Source organism: Gallinula chloropus (assembly GCF_964237585.1).
Source record: "Gallinula chloropus genome assembly, chromosome: Z".
Taxonomy (NCBI): Eukaryota; Metazoa; Chordata; class Aves; order Gruiformes; family Rallidae; genus Gallinula; species Gallinula chloropus.
In genome coordinates this window covers 53,579,180-53,595,930 of record NC_140089.1, presented here as the reverse complement: position 1 = coordinate 53,595,930, position 16,751 = coordinate 53,579,180, and the positions used below count along the sequence as shown (strand labels likewise).

The window sequence follows — 16,751 nt, the reverse complement described above, 5'->3', positions numbered from 1 at the left end:
AACTGGAAAAGAGCACAGGCATCTCCCACTTAAAAAGACAGTTGCCAGGCTTCTCTGCTGAAGTAACTAAGATTTGAACCTATATGAGTAATTTCTAGAAGCTCTTGTCAGACCCTGAACACAAAGCTCTCATCTTCTATGTACTTCACAGCAAGCAGAAATTGAGAGCACGCTGCCTACTCTCAGAATATGGTGTACAAATAGCAGAAAAGTCACCATAATATTCCTGGACGTTGCTGAAATAATACTAGACAGGTACCTAAGTCAAGAACACCTGAACTATTCCGAGTGCATTTACAGTTTGTGAGGCAGCAAACGTGTGCAACAGCCCTTTCGTACCAATGTCTTCATTTGTGTGAGGACTGGCTACAATACAATAATGTTATGAGATTAACTCTGAGATTAGCTGGTTTTTACTTGCTTATATAAAATCAGAGGAAATTATCTGAAAAACTGTATCAGTCTCACTAATGGAGTCTTGCAACATGCCAAATGGCATCAAATGAAAAAGCTGGCCTAAGGCACAAAGTAACATACTGGGAATACAGATTTAAATGCACAACTTTCTGGAAACCAGTGCTCTGAAGTCACTGAAGCAGACAACCACCAACCCATAATATGTTCTTTTAGAGGCTCACTGCATGCTTTTTAACCAACTCTGCCTGAAATTATATATCAAAATGAAATGGAATTTACGTAAAATTAGCCTCGTAGCTACTTACCTGTAGTACCAAGGAAAAGCAGGACTGTAATCCAGTATGTCCAGAACAGGATAAGCACAAAGAATGTCCAAAATGGCTGGAAGACTAGCAGCGGCAGGTGAATGAATACCTTGCCAGCCACGTGGAACAAGGCAATGGTGAGAGCAACTCGTTTGCGCATAATTAACATTATCAAGAACAAGATAACCTAGAGGGACGAATTTCCAAATCACAGTTTAAAGAATTGAAAAACAAGCAACCTATCAGTTCGCACTACTAGGGTATTCCAACAGCAAACAAGTCACAGCACGTTAGGAGTTGGAAGGGACCGTGAAAGATCATCTAGTCCAAACCCCCTGCCAGAGCAGGATCACCCAGACCAAATCACACAGGCACGCATCCAGGTGAGTTACGAATGACTCCAGAGAAGGAGACTCCACAGCCTCTCTGGGCAGCCTGTGCCAGTGCTCTGTCACCCTCACAGTGAAAAAGTTTCTCCCTCTATTCACTTGGAACTTCCTATGCTCCAAAAAACACATGGTCTGCCTATAAGATTGTAAGATCAAAACCTAAAACTGCTGTAGGCTACTTCTGCTGATAAATAATTTTCCAAATTCTACTTCTGGGGAATTCTAATCTCATAATTGTGTATTTGGAATCATCATCAGACACAGGCTTATGAGATTAGACTAGATTCTGTCCTCAATTACATTTTACAAACCAGTGAAATTGGCAAGATTTAACAAAAACTACAACTTAACATCTGTAGTTGGGCAATGTGGTGGATTTATCGCGTAAATCATTCAAGCATTGTTAGTTTTTAGTAGTAAAGCAGTTCCAAAATAACAGCAAGGCCTGAAGATAATTTGGTTCAGTAACAATATTGAGTATTTTAGTTCACAACCCTCCTGTTTGTTTTGGGAACTGATTTCCAAAGTAGAAATTGCCTAAAGGACTTTCAAATAAACTGAAATGGTGAAGCACCTCTGAACTGGGTAAGAAAAATCTCGTAAGTGAAACAGAATTGGGAGCCTGATATTGCACCCATTCACAGATGTCTCTGTGGACATTCTACCTTAGAGGAGAGTAGCTGCAGGGTCAGGAACTCTCTCCTGACTCAAAACCAGATATTACAGAACAATGACTGGAAAAAAAAATAGGGGAAAAAACCCACCCAAACCCACCAAAACACTATGACAGAGATTGCAGCAGAAATACACTCTTCAAAAATGTGTGAAACATAGAACTTCTACCTGAATAAAAAAGAAGACAATCAGGAAGACAGAACAAAAAAACAATACAGTCATTAGCAAAGCATACCGTGAAGACTGTAGCTGAAATGGCATAGATTAGAAGAGCCTGAAGATTGTCTTTGGCTATTTGACTCTCAACAGCACTGGCAGATATTCGCTGCTTAGCATAGAGCCACCACAGGACTCCTGTACCACCTGTGGTTTAGAGACAAAAAAAAAAAAGAGTAACTGAAGGATGTTCCTTCTATGTGACACATGTTCTCTAAAGTCTAGTCCGGTACAGACTGCTCAAGGGCCCAACAGGAATTTGTGAGGATGGAGAATTGTCGTCTTCTCAAATGGATATACTCTTTTCACAGTCTCAACCAGCTGTGATCACTTAATAGTCTTCAGCTCTGTGTGTGTCATGGTGAAGTGCACGAAAGGAGTTATTGATGGGGAGCTCCAATAACAGAGCTCCTCTTAGGCAACAGAGTAACAAAAACAACAGAGTTATGAGGTAGGACATATGTGTGCATAATATGGAAGGGAGTGAGAATTTAGGAGGGGAAAGGGAGAAGGACCTTTGGATTAGGACGCAAATTAACAAGAGGAACAAAAGGAGTCTACAACACTTAGGAAGACTAACCAAGAATAAAAAGAACAGCCCTGAAAACAGCACCTATGTCTAATGACACCTAGTTAAACCTGCATCAGACTGTGTCTTTTGGACACTGGGAAGGACATCAGTGAAAGGCTCAAAAGCCTGTGAGGTACTGTCTTCTCACCCTAGCCTTGTGGCCAGACTTTCATTCTTGTATTCTAGCTACCTTACCAAGACAGAACTTTTTTTAAACAGAAGACTCAAACCCCTCAGGGAGCCATTTGAGCCTCTTTTGAGTACCCTTCTCTGTTGTTATTTCTGAGCCAGACGCCTAAGCTTTCAGTATTTGCTGAAGGTACAGGTCTAAAATGGAGGATGCTCTTTTGGCATCCCCTAACAAACAGTGAATACTGAATAAGCAGTATGTCTCACAAATGACATGTTCTTATTCAGTCTGTGTAATGGATGTTGTTTTTTAGAACATAATAACAGATGGCAATAAGTTATTCAACTCTTTCACTCAACATGGTTGCTCAGCTTCTAAAGAAAATATAAATGGGGGAAAAAAAAATTCTATTTTTCCCCTTTTCCATGGTCAGGGATCCTGTTAACAGCAAGCAGAAAACTCATGTGATCCTGAGAAGACATAGATGGTCTGCTGATTCCTTTCTATTCCCTGCAGTCATGCATTACTACAATTAAATTGCTAGTACGTCCCAATTTAATTATTCTATTTTTATTCATTTCCTACAATCATCTGCCCATACGTTTTGGCTTTGCTGTTACTGAGTACCAGTAACAGAAAACTTTACTTCTATTTATGTAAAAAGAAATTACGATAAAGAAAGGCTATCTTCATGCAAGAGAAGTAATTCTGGACAAGACAATCTTTGGCTATTCCCAAGGCAGCATGGCATTCATACATGACCTATGTCATGCAGGACTTTCTGAGTCATATGGAAATAGAAAGATTTGATTAGAAATGCTAGAAAAGCACTGCTGCTTCCTCCTCCCAAGAACAGATTTTAGATACACCTACAGAGGACTGAAATGGCCGAAATGACTGAAATGTGTCTATGGACACATCTACATCCCACGGATCCCCTGAAGCTGCATGAACAATAGTTGCCCTTTGATTCCTGCACACCTGAATACTCCAAGCCAAACTAGCTGTATTGCTCACGCTTTTGGAAGGCAGGTTAAGAAGTAGGGCACATTTAGGGCTGTGCTATGGGTGCTGTGAGGAATATCCTGTATTGCCTCTGTAGGCTTTAGTCAGTTATGCTGACAAGAAGCTTGCCAGCCAAGCAGGAAGTGCAGCAAATCTCTAAAGAGCCACGTATTCTCTGGGGAAAGATTGCAATTACAAAGGTGATATTTTCGACATTTGTCTTGCTAAGCACTCAAAGGAAAGCTGAAGGGAAATGCAGGGGCCAAGACCTTGGGCAGGATGTACCTGGCCCGAGGATACAGAGTACAAAAACTAGAACTGGGCATTCAGAAACTGTGAGACAAACAGGACTTACCAAGTGATCCCAGAATGACAAGAATTGTTAAAATCCATACAAGTACTCTTGAAATGTACCTGATTATAACCATCAAAATCATGGACAATACTGCAAAAGAAGATAAATAGAATAATTATTTCAAGTAGAAATAGCATTACTAACTCACCCACTGCACTAAATGCTTCCTAACAGACTTTTTAGACAGATTTATTTTCTGAGGCTTACAAACTCACTGCACAGATAGTTAAGGAAATTAAGACACCTTTAACACCTTCAGCTTTGATACTGCTAATTGAAACAAAGACAGCATAAATACATTTACATGGTACATTAAATACAAGACGTATAATGTGTACATACAGACAGAAGTGTATTTAGACAACGACAAAACAGACAGCAAGATGTGACAGTACTCTGAGTCTAGTAAAATGAGCACAGCTCCTGAGGACCAGAGCAGAATTTGCACTCAAATACACTTGTCAAATAAGTGCAGATTATGTGACATCTGCGTATTCCAAAATGTCATACCAGTAAAAATAAAATCTACTATGTTTTTCAAGACTCAAAATTAATTCCTTCAAAAGCCTCGCTCATACAGTTCAACTGCCATTGATGAAAAATGCTTTTTAACTGCATGTTAAAAAGCCCTCTACAATCTCAGCCAACTAAGCTTTAGTAAGTATTGGAAGTGCATGCACATATTTTTGCACACACTTATTTGTGTACAGCAGTTACATGAAAACCACTGGAACCTGCCTGTATCACACAATCTTAGCCATTGTTTAAAAGGTAAGTAAATTCTCTTTAACCATGAAGGTATGAGAATTATTTTCTAAATTAACTGTATGTAAAACTCTGTACAAATTTTTGACTCTAACCCACCAGTCACTTTCATATTTGGAATGGTCTTTCTACTACTATTATCAAATAATGCATCTGTTGACACAGAACAATAAACAGCTTTCCAGTTGTAGTTGAAAAGACACTCAGTGGTATTCCATGGGGTTATTTTTACTGATACCTAGCCTCCCTTTTTTTTAAGCCACAAAGACTGAAAACAGAGGAATTCTTTATCTGATACAGCTTTGCAGTGTTTCTTTCAAAACTACACACTGCTTATATACATGGATAATATCTGGAGCTTCCTATTTTAAAAACACAGAATATCTTGAGTTGGAAGGGACCCACATAAGGATCATCAAGACCAACTCCTGGCTCCACACAGGGCCAGCCAAGCCAGAGCATGTGACTGAGTGCATCGTCCAGATGCTTCTTGAACTTGGTCAAGTTAGGATTTCAGCTTTTATACTCGGTAGGACTGACATAAAAATTAGAGAAGTAATTTATCAGGGTGACTAGAATCACACCTTCTTTCACAAGAATTTGTTACAATAGCACTTCAGTGTAGTGCAAAGTGTCAACTCTGTGGGTTGGATGCATCTCATACCTGCGGAAACTATTCAGCGCCTCTATACTGCTGGGAATTTCCAGCTCTTCAGGCAAGGATGAGATTTTTCAACTTTGAGAGAAGGGAAAAAATGGAGTAACACATAGTACAACAGATAGGCACCTAACTTTCTTATTTCCCCTTTGAAAGTTCTCATATCCCTGCACAAGTAAGTTAAATGAAACAAACTACACCCCCTTACATTTTAGAGTGCTACTGTGCACTTCTCACCCTGTCCTTTTTACTTGGAAAGGGTTTATTCGGACTTGGGTGAGCTGAAGTTGAATAGCAGAAAAGGAAAGGTGAATATTATAATAAAAATTAGGTTAATGGGGATGCTTTGTTAACTAGTCCAAAACTAATGTTGGCGAATCAACTGCCACATCCTCTGTGTCTCAGTCACTGGCAGAGGAAAACAGGAATGCATATCTATATTGCTTCTGAATAAGTTATCCATCTGTCAAATAACATTTAAAAAAGCATTCTGAACCATTTTCTAAGGGCTGATTGCTATCATGCATTTTTTTTGCTCATATTGTGGTTAGAGGGTGTTAACAATCTCCTAATGCAGTACTAAGAAATAGCTAGTAATGAGAAAAACAATTACCTAGTGATAACAAGCAAAGTCCCATTATAATCTCTTTGCTGGTCATAACTCCACTAATCAGCCTGTGTAAGACACTACTGTCACTGACAAAGGTGATCAGGGCCTCTGCAAACTTGGCATAGCAGGAAATGTTCACAGGAGCACAGCGATGGAAGAATGGAATAGGTGCACTGGTGACACAAGAAAAAAAAAATCAGAAAAAAAAATTACTCCTACTTAATATAAATGCCACATCAACACACAAATGAAAGGTGAATAGATGCAACCACTCCACCCTCATAACATCATAACCAGAAACCATGTGTTGAATGCACAAGTGCTGCTGAAATGAGGATGATCATAATGGGAAGTGATGCAGTTCTTACGAGTAACCTGTGAGGCTGGAGTGCACAGTCCAACAGGAAACAATTACCCTCCCACCCTTACACAGCAAGGCTCAGAAAATACATGTCCCTATTTCCGCTTAAATGTCTCCCATTCAAGTGTCAGGTGGTGAACCAGCAGCTCAAACAATGCCTTTCATTCATGTTAGAATGGAATACTGGCATATTATTTGCAACAGAAGAAATCCCAGAATGACAATAGTCTTCTTGCAAACATGCATGTTATATTAAAAGACATCAGCACTTAAAAACTGCTGCCAAGCAAAACCAATGTATCAATTCTTTGTCTTTCCCTGTGCAAAGCTTGCCTTCATTATGAACATTAAAATCATGGTGTTTACTTTCATTAACTTTGTTAAAATTATTGCAAAACATGTGAAGATGCTTCTATTGTCTTAATATTTCTGAACTGTTTTGGAAGCATCCTCTGTAAAAAAATACTGATGCTATGCATTAAACTTTGCAGAATGCTCAGCAGAACCTGTTATCAAGTCCATCAGAGGAAGATACAAGGGAGCAAAAACTTTACTTTAAAAGTGGGCAATTTTGTTTTCCAAATGTTTCCCATTAAGTAGCTGCCTTTCTTGCCCATAAACCATGTCAGATCTCAAAGTGGCCTATTATATCTTTTGATCAATCTTCCCAATTACACCTCAGACACGTTCCATGAATTACATGTTCCTTCCTGTAATTGTATCCAATGAAAGAAATGTCTTTTGTATTAAGTCAGTCTTTTCTTCTAACCTCTAAATTTGTTTCACCTTCCCCAATCTTCCTTACTTAAAATGATTTTAGTGGACTGTAACAGCAATGCACATAATGCAGTTTCCCCATTTCAGCAATGACCTATAACCCAGCAATTTTCTCTACTAAATAACTATTTGTTAAGCTCAAGCATTTCCAAAATTCTGTCATTTTAAACATGCAGTGAGTAAAACAGCTGCCTTAGGCACATCCTTTCCATGCATTGTTTTTCCAGAAAAATAGATGAGATGGTGAAAACCATTAGTGTGTAATTATTCTGCACAGAATTCAGGAGAAATTATGATCACCTGCCATACCTAGATAATTAAGCAATCCTAGGTTTTTGTTTGAAATGACTGACAATTGTAAATTAAATCGTTTTAAACTTATTGTGATGAGTAAGTAAATGCATGTGGAGATGCTCATATTGACAGTCTACTTTTAGACGACAGCAGTTAAGTACAGCACAATATTTATGAATTAATCACAGCCGTTAAAACCCAAACTAAACCCTTAACGATGGCTGCCCTGCTTCAAAGGTGGCCTCTCAGCCTCTTCCAACACAGACAATTTCGGAAGATGCAGCATACTGCACTTTATTATACGCAGCAATACTGGGAAATCTGTACTGAAGTCTGAGAAGTTTATTTAACTGCTAACTGCTCTAACTTTGCAGAAGGCCTAGAGCATTTACACGTTGTCAATATCAAAAACGAAGCCCAAATTCTGAGCTGGAAGTAGACAAAAGACTGTCATTCCTGCATCTATTTTTGTACCAAAGTTTATGTTGCCCATCTAACGTCCCTTAGGCTGTAGCAATTTCACTACACATTTTAAGTTACCTATTTTTGTGTGGAATAATTAATTTCTAACTTTGTTGTAATTAATTAGTGTTTCCTACAAGTTTTCTTGGGAAAATAGGACTCCTGAGAATCCACCTTTTGAGATCTGCTGCTGTTTCAGTGAATCTGACTGAGCGGGTGAGGCACTGTCTCTTGTTTAACAAAAAATGCAATAATAGCACTATTCTCAGTGATCTGTGCTAGTTTACACGGCCTCTTGATTATAACATTATAACTAAAATGGCATTACACATTTCTGAGAATAACATGATACTTAATCACAAACAAGAGCAAGTAAAGTTCAAGCCAGCAGATGACAATGTTAAGTGTATTTTAAAGGAATACTCCAATGAAGCTTGGAGATATATCTGATTGTTCAAGCACTAGATGTTAGAGGATAGCTTCTTCTCCTCTCTACTACACCTGGGTATATACAGCAACCTGTGTCTGTGGAGCCTGGTCAGAGTGCCACTGCTACCTATAGCCTCTATGGAGCAAGCCCTTTGGCATAGCTCAGCACAACTGTTTGATAAACACTGCAGGGAAAAGCTAGATAGGTTTTCCTCCAGAATCCTCTATTTCAAACCTCAACAGCAAAGTCATGGTCTAATGATGCCAAGACATACTAGGCACAGTTTCTGGAAGACACATGTATTGCTGGCTGCACTGCTGGACTGCGCTGCTGTGTCAAAGACAGACATCGTGCCTGGAAGTTGGAGGAACAGAGTCCACTGAGAGGTGGAACCTCAGCTGAAGGGAGTGAAGAAGCCTGGTCATCAAACAGAAAACATCAAGGGACAGGCCTCAGAGCACATGCTATTTCCACCCCATGGACGAAATTGAAGTCAGATGATGGTTTTGTAACTGACAGATCAAGTCTGAAAACAGCAGCATTAGGTAAGCTCTCCCTGAATGCCTCAGCTTACAGGGTGTTGGGTTTTCATTTGTTTGTCACCACAGGATTCCATTTCCCTTCCAAATGACACTAATTTACTCACATAATTTAACTACAAAAATCTGAAAAACACAGTGTTTTACAGATACAATATTGTCCTTTTTTGCTTTAGGGCATTCAGTTCAGACTTTTCAATCTCTGAAAATATGCAAACATATTGAGCATTTTATTCATATCAAATAAAAAAGGGGCAATACTCCACCTACACAATAGCTTTTCAAAAATAACTCCTGAAGTAGTTTTTGTGAGGAATTTACATAGTGTCATTAGAGCTCTGACACAGTGTTCTATCCTCCTGTTTTTCTTATTAAGCTATATTCATTCAGACTGGATGGCATGGGAACACACAGTAAGAAAAGTCAATATAATTCTGGCAAAATTAAGACTGACAAGCCTTTTCAGTATGCATGCTGGCACTGAAGTTTTTGTTTTATATTAGAGCTATAACAGCTAGTTAGCTGCATGGAATATTAATCCTCTGTGGGGAAGAGAAAAAAAACCAAACCACCAGCTAATATTCCAGCTGCTAGTTACTGTCAATACAATATAAAAAAATTATTCACTGGAGGGACTACCATCCAGACAAGAGAGACTTAAAATCAAAGTTTTTAGAACTGATATAATTATAACTTTTAATAAAACCATAGCAGAAATCTGTGTACAGAGCAAGACTTCAGTTACAACCCACTACTGAGTATCTTTGAAAAGCTAAACTTTGAGAAAATGCAACATGATTCTGATTGAGTGCCTGGAATTACTGACAGAGGGATATGCATGTAACAGCAAACAGATTTGCTTCTTTCCTCAGTGATGCTCAAGTCCTCAGTTCCAGTCACCATAGCTAGCAGAGTTTCTGGAGCTACAAACTCTCCTCTCCTCCTTCACAAGAGGCAGTCTAGAAAAATATTTCTAACAATGAAACTCAAATAGATTTCTTTATAAAATACAGCCCTCTTTCTACTGCCTGACCATCCTCATATTGGTCATCTGGGAAATGAAAGAATAAAAAAATCAGTCATTTGCTAAATCTGACTAGCTGAGGTAGTAGTAAGAAGTGAACACTGAAAAGTTGTGTGTGAACATATGCAAAGATCCAAAGTTCTCCACAATTGTCTCTGACAGTGCTGCCCAGGGGCAACAGGGCGAAAGGCAGTAAAACACCTCATGCTCAGCACAGTGTCAGTTATATGAGACAGAAGAGAACTTGAAGATACCAGCTCAATTCTCTCAGTAACCTACGCATGGACAATTTGGGTTTTTTCTTTGAAGAGTTGCTTTCAAAATGTCTTTTGAAAACATGTGGCCACAATGCACTAAAACAACCACCTGTAACATAGAATAAATTTGTACTGAGTATTTTCTAAAAACCTGTCATAAACAGACCTCTACTCCCTCCACCCCCAGTCAAACAAGAGTAACATATTACCTCTCTGGAACAGGATATTTAGGACATAACTTGGCGGCCCTTGGGTCTGTTGTGTATTCTGATGGCTCCAGTTCATAGCTACACAACGTGGATCCTGTTGAGAGGAGAAGAAAAAAAAAATTATGGGGGAAAAATATAGAAATAAAATACTCCTATTCTTTGCAAATGTTATTAAAACTGACATAGGCCCTGGTTCTGCTGCTCTTCATGTTATTACTGCAAGGCTGTGCTATAGTTGCTCCTGTAATGGGACAATGAATCAAAAGAAGCCACAAAGCACTAAGTCACCCTCTCCTGTTACTCCACCATGTTTCTTCTTGATCATTTTTGCACATGACAACATTCATTACAGAAAGAAAACATTCAAGTGTTTTATTCAGGGGGTTGTTTTTTTGGGGTTTTTTTTTTGGTATTTTCAAAACACAACCAGGTCTTTGGGAAGAGGAACAAACAAACCAAACAGCTGAGGCTGGGAAGCTGGCTGAAAAATAACACAAGCTCTGATCACATTAGATGTCCAAAGCTTTTAGCGAAGCTGAACTCTCTCTATAAACAAATTGGAACAGCACAATAAAGATCAAGTTGCCTACAACCAAATTCAAACATAATTTAAGCTTTCCTTACTATGTGACACTTGCCTAATGGAAGTACATTAGCCAGACAGATCTCTTCCCATTTGGCTATAATCAAGCTGTTGAACATCTGAGCCAATGCTTCTAGGAATACAGCAATTGCCAAATCAGATGGGAGCAGCAGTCTCTCAGAAACCTTAGATAAGGAAGCCTTCAACAATGTAAGCTGTCTATCCAACAATGAGTTTGCAAACAGGCTTGTTTGCAAACACACTGCTTACTCCCAGCCCAATGGTTCTGGATACAAAGCCTTTAGTGTTCTTTTTTTCCTACAGAATAAAGGGTATCCTGATCATCCCTATAAATATACTTTGCCTTATGAAAGTCTTCTCTACATAAATACTTTGTAGCATGAGTTTTACAAACTGGATCTAAACAATACATTTGCACTTTTACCCAAATAAAACCAAGTCTTTTGACAAAAATCCTTATCTTCACCTGTGCAACAGCAAAAGGAAGTATTATTTGCAGAAATCGTGTTTCTTATTGCCACATTACTACCTCTATGAAGAGACATCTTATATGTACAGACTGTTTACTACTCCATGCGGTCTCTGGAACACAACTGAAATAACACTTCTATAAAACACGTTTTTGGAGGCAGGGTTGTAACATCAAATGCACCACTGGTGATGGTTAGATTTTTTGCAGAGAGCAAGTATAAGGTAAAAAATCTTATGCCTCCACATGCTTATATGGAAAACATGGCATCAGATAAATGGACTGCACACAAAACTAGCTTCCTTACGTCATAGTTGTAGTATCTAAAATTAACTATTACTCTTTATGGACAAAAGGCTGTATACTGCTGCAATTTTTTTAAAATTTGTTTTTGGAGATATGAAAACTTCCAGATGAAGTGCTTTTACAAACAACTCCAGAATGTGACGGAGGGGCAGCAATATAAAGTGTCACATGCTCATCTTAAAATAGAAGGAATACTACGATTGCAGGCATTTATATTTATTTTATTTTACTTTGATTATAGCCCTAAAACATGTAAAGATGATTAGAATAAGAAGTCCTATAGGAAGAAGAGGGGTGGTTGCCAGCTCAGTGATTTTTGCCATTCAGCACTACCAGTGTTGAACTACAGCTTAAGTATCTTATGCAAAGCCCCCCACACCTAAGCAAGCCTAAGTGACATGCTTGATGCATAACTTCTATATAACTTCCAGCAGCTCAGGCAGAAGGAAAAAAGGGCAGGATTTCCTGTAACCAGGGAAGGATGTTCCAGGTTCTTTGCACAAATATGTATCGGAAGACCTTCTGTCTGGATCACATGTGTAAGCCAAGCACAATGGAAAGCCAGATCCTGATCTGCAGCACAGGTCACAACCCGTTCAAGTCAGACGAGTAGAAAAGGACAGGCCAAAAAACCCCTGGCAATGGAGGATGCTGCCGGCACCCTGTGAGGTTCCTTTGGAACCCACTGGGATTTTCCCTCCTGTCATGCAATGGAGCAATGCATGACTGGTTGCCACTAGCATCTCTTGCTTGGCAACTGCTATTGAGGCTCCTTTGGATCTCTTCCATCCAGCTGTCCACCTCAACTACGGTGCTGCTTTATACTCACAGCCAAGCAGGAAAATATTGTCGCTTGTCAGACAAGGGATATTAACCATCCTGCACCTAAATAAACTGCCAGTCCAATAGCTGAAATAACACCTATGAGATTTACTTGTCCTTTTGTCCTATAAAATTAGGCAGAATAAATTTTCCCTATTCCCTGAAATATTTATTTCTTCATATTTTGAAAGTATTCCAACTTCTCTAACAGCGTGTGGAAGAGCTCTGTAACCCAAACAAGTGCTTGAGTAATCTATCACTCTACATCAGACTTGAGCAGGTTTTCTTAACAGAACAGTCCCTGTACATCAATAAATAAAAGCCTGACTTTTGTGAGAGCAGGAGAGGTGGTCTGCTTTGCCAAACCTTCCACCCCCACTAGTTATTCTGGGTTAGTAGAGACTGTCAGAGCACAGCCAGTCTTATTATTGCTGCTTGTGTTTACAAGGCCTGCAAAAGCTAATGAAGAACTCAAATCATCTGACTTGCTGAGATAATCGGCTTACTACAGACACCACTATTATTCCTGAATTATTATCACTTGTAAATGTTGCAAAAACATTACGGGTAAAATTCAGAGAACAAACTGAAAAATCATTAAAGTAATACATCCTTTGCTTCCCACAGCAGCACATATATTTCTTCTGGAGTAATCACCAGGTGAACAACATCAAGCCGTCCTACAGGGATTTGACTATTGAGATCCCAACATTTTGTGAGCTTAATGAAAAATACTTCTAAACTACGCAGAGCAACAGTTGCTGGGCTACTGGTCAGCACACAGAGTTTACTGGTCCCACAGTGCCACATTTAGTGCTTTCACCTACAATGCGATACTCTGCAGATGCAACACAGCTTCTGTTCATGATTTCATTTCCATGAACAGTTTATCCAGCCATTAGAATATTTTGGTGCCATGACTGAAGTATCTCAAAAGACAAACCTTCCTTTCAACCTTAGCCTAGCCTTAACTTAGCTGTAAAAGCCACCACTTCCTTTAAAAGCCTTCTTTCTCTTTTGACTAGACTTGGATTAATAAGGAACTGAACAGCCATTATCTGTGACATTCTTAAGAACAATTACAATTATCACAGATTACTTAATGATTTTGCAGAAAGTCAGGATAAAGATGGGGGACTACACACTTATTTCAAATAGACTTCCAACTGGGAAGTCAAATTATTAAATACCTTGCGTACTCAGGGAACACAGTGTGCAGGACAAGACATAACCCCCTGACTCCTACAGCAGCCCTGTAAAGGGGAAGTTCCATGCTAACCCAAGGTTGTCAGATAAAACTACTTTTAGAGACCAGAGCTCCAGAACAGATTTCCCCTCTGTGTTTGCTGTGGCATAAACAAACATGCAAAAACACTGCTGCATCAAGCATCACTATCAATAGGAAATTTCTCAAGCTGTAAACTTTTGTAAGTCATCTGCTAAGAGGACCAGCCCACAGACATTAATATTGATCAAATAATATTGGTGGAAAGCATACCAGGGGCTCTGGATCCCACTCTGAGCTGCTCAGCAGCACCTACCCATCTCTCAAACTGTTTTAGTTCCTGCTGACACTGGACTTCCAGATCTTCAAACATGGACTCATATTCAGAGTCAAGGCATAGGTTCAGCACCAGGAGCAGAACAGTCACCTTAGGAGTACATTCTGTGTGAGGTACAGCTTCAAGCAGCTCCACACACCCCTTTTCACAGGCATATGGCAAAGCACAGCCTGATAGACTACGAACCATAATTTTAGTAAAGCAATTTATATGATCTTCAATTTACGGTTTTGTTGTTCTGAATCTCACTGGAAGTATGCATGTACTGTGCATATCCCTGACATACCTGACTTCTAAAAGACCATACGATAGAGATTATAGTTAAAGAACTCAGCATCTTATTCTATTCCTTCTCAAGCAGCATCAGTCCATGATAACACAAGTCCTCTAACATGGGAGGCAGACTCCAGGCAATCAGAAATGCAGAAATGTTATCCAGAGTGTGAGTGTTTAAATCACAGCCACTTGCCTCTGGACTCTCAGGCCAGTGTTAGAATTGTGAATGCATAACTCTCAGATGATTATGCTTAACCAACCCATGAAATACAAGCTACAAGGCACTGACATTTGGACACTGATGGACATGGAGTTCACTGGCATTCAGGAGGGACCAGGATCCCAGACTCTCAGAAGTACGAAAATCTTACACTCTGGAGTGAATAAAGTACAGAAGTGTTATCTCAAATCTACTTGTCAAATTCAATCAGCAATAAACTGTTAATCTGAACTACATTACCAGTCCAAAGCTTCATGCAATAAGGCAGCTTGATACACTACCAATAATTGCATATTACCATACCATATTACTTCTTTAGCAAACTGCTTTAGAGGCAGAAGGCCAAGCAAGGACAAAGTGAACCATAACACCTAAACCCAGCTTCTGGGATCTAGAAGAATCTAAGAAACAGTGATGCCTTAAGATAAAGAAGGTGGCATAGAATAGACCACCGTGTGATCAGGACTTCTCAGATTCATATGACAGATTCGCTATCAGTGAAAAAGTGAGTTTCATGCTCTAAATCTATCCACTGGTGCCTTCCAGAAGCAGAAAGAGTGTTTTAAAGGAAGAAAAATAAAGATTCTATATACCTAAACTTCAAGTTGTGACAGAGACACAGACCATCATGTCTTTAAAAGCTTGAGGGCAGGAGAAATTACAGCCTGCTTTTACAAATAAATGTGGTAGTCTAGTGAAAATATCCTCCAGTGCCTGCGAGAATGTTCAGAGAAAAAGTGAACATATAAAACTTGCTGCTTAGATCTTTAAATGTCTCCATAATTTAAGACCACAAAGAGAAGTACTGAGATAGCTAAGCACCATTACTGTTATAATGAACAGTACATAAAAATATAAAGCTTTTCAAAAAACACCTTATCTTAGAGTCAGAACTCATACAGATGCATTTTCTGCTATAATTAAAAAGCCCAGATTATCCACTATGTCTCCATTCTTATCAACAGTACAGAAAGTTGAAAACAACTACTATTTTACTCATTCCTCCACTCATATTTCTTTCACTGCTAAATAAAGTTAGCTATTCTGAAATAGTCCAGTAGCAGATACCTCCCTTACTGCATGTTTATCTCTCCACAACTTCTAGCTTGAGCACTAGCCTATTAAATATCCAAACACAATTATTTTAGCAGTTTATCCTTTGGTAACTAAAATATCCTCATGGCAATCAGTTTCATAAATTAACTATAACTTGTGTAGAAAAAAATCTGGCCATTTAATGCCTAGTAATTTCTTTTTTGACTTCCAAATTTCATATTATTCAAGTTAGGAGATCAAAGAATACAATGCTATTAACCTTCTCTAAACTATTCCTGCTTTTAAAGACCTTACTCTCAGAGATAGTCTTTTCTTTTCCAGGCAAAAGAATCATTCATATTTTCTCGTTATTATCCTTGTCTGCCTTCTCAGTATGTGTACACAAGCACACAAGTTTAATAAAGAAGAATAATAAAAAACCTCAGCAAGGAAGGACAAGAACAAGGCCTTTAACATCCCAACCTGAGTTCACACAAAATACAGTGCCCGTTTTTTCCATTTCACAGTTAATAAACGTTAGACTTTCAGACAATGCTGTGCCTCTACCTAATCTTCTTTCTATACTCCTAAGCTTCATGATCTCTTTCCCAGCTAGCAATAGTAATTTTAAAGTAAAGCGCTAAATACATAACAATGGGGTCTTTTCCCCACCCCTTAGTTTTGCAGGCATTCCTTTGCATTTGCAATTTTGTTACACTGTAACTGATGTCAGATTTTTTTCATGTAATTCTAAATAATTTACTAGGTGCAACAAGATTTACCATCTCACTGTTCCCCCTTTTCAGATTGTTTATTAATGTGATCAATAACACAACGCAGTATAACTGGAGGACTACACGTGCAGCCACTTTCTGCTGGGAGAATTATTTCATTCTGACTCAAGAGTTCATTTCCACTGCAAGACAATCCTGATCGGCAGTTCTGGTAATGAGGTGGAGAATCAGGAGATAAGCCTGTACCACAAAACCAGTAACAGTGTACTTTTAT

At 38.9% G+C, this 16,751-nt stretch overlaps 1 protein-coding gene across 1 annotated transcript in view; it reads right to left on the bottom strand.

Moving 5' to 3' along the window:
• Positions 1-16,751, bottom strand: part of SLC44A1 (solute carrier family 44 member 1) — a gene marked incomplete at its 5' end in the record, with an annotated part of 70,094 nt that overhangs the window by 11,624 nt on the left and 41,719 nt on the right. Inside the window, 5 exons of the mRNA XM_084278419.1 lie at positions 719-909; positions 2,022-2,149; positions 4,064-4,153; positions 6,100-6,269; positions 10,450-10,543. Of these exons, the coding sequence (XP_084134545.1) occupies positions 719-909; positions 2,022-2,149; positions 4,064-4,153; positions 6,100-6,269; positions 10,450-10,543 (673 nt within the window). The remainder of the gene's footprint in view (positions 1-718; positions 910-2,021; positions 2,150-4,063; positions 4,154-6,099; positions 6,270-10,449; positions 10,544-16,751) is intronic.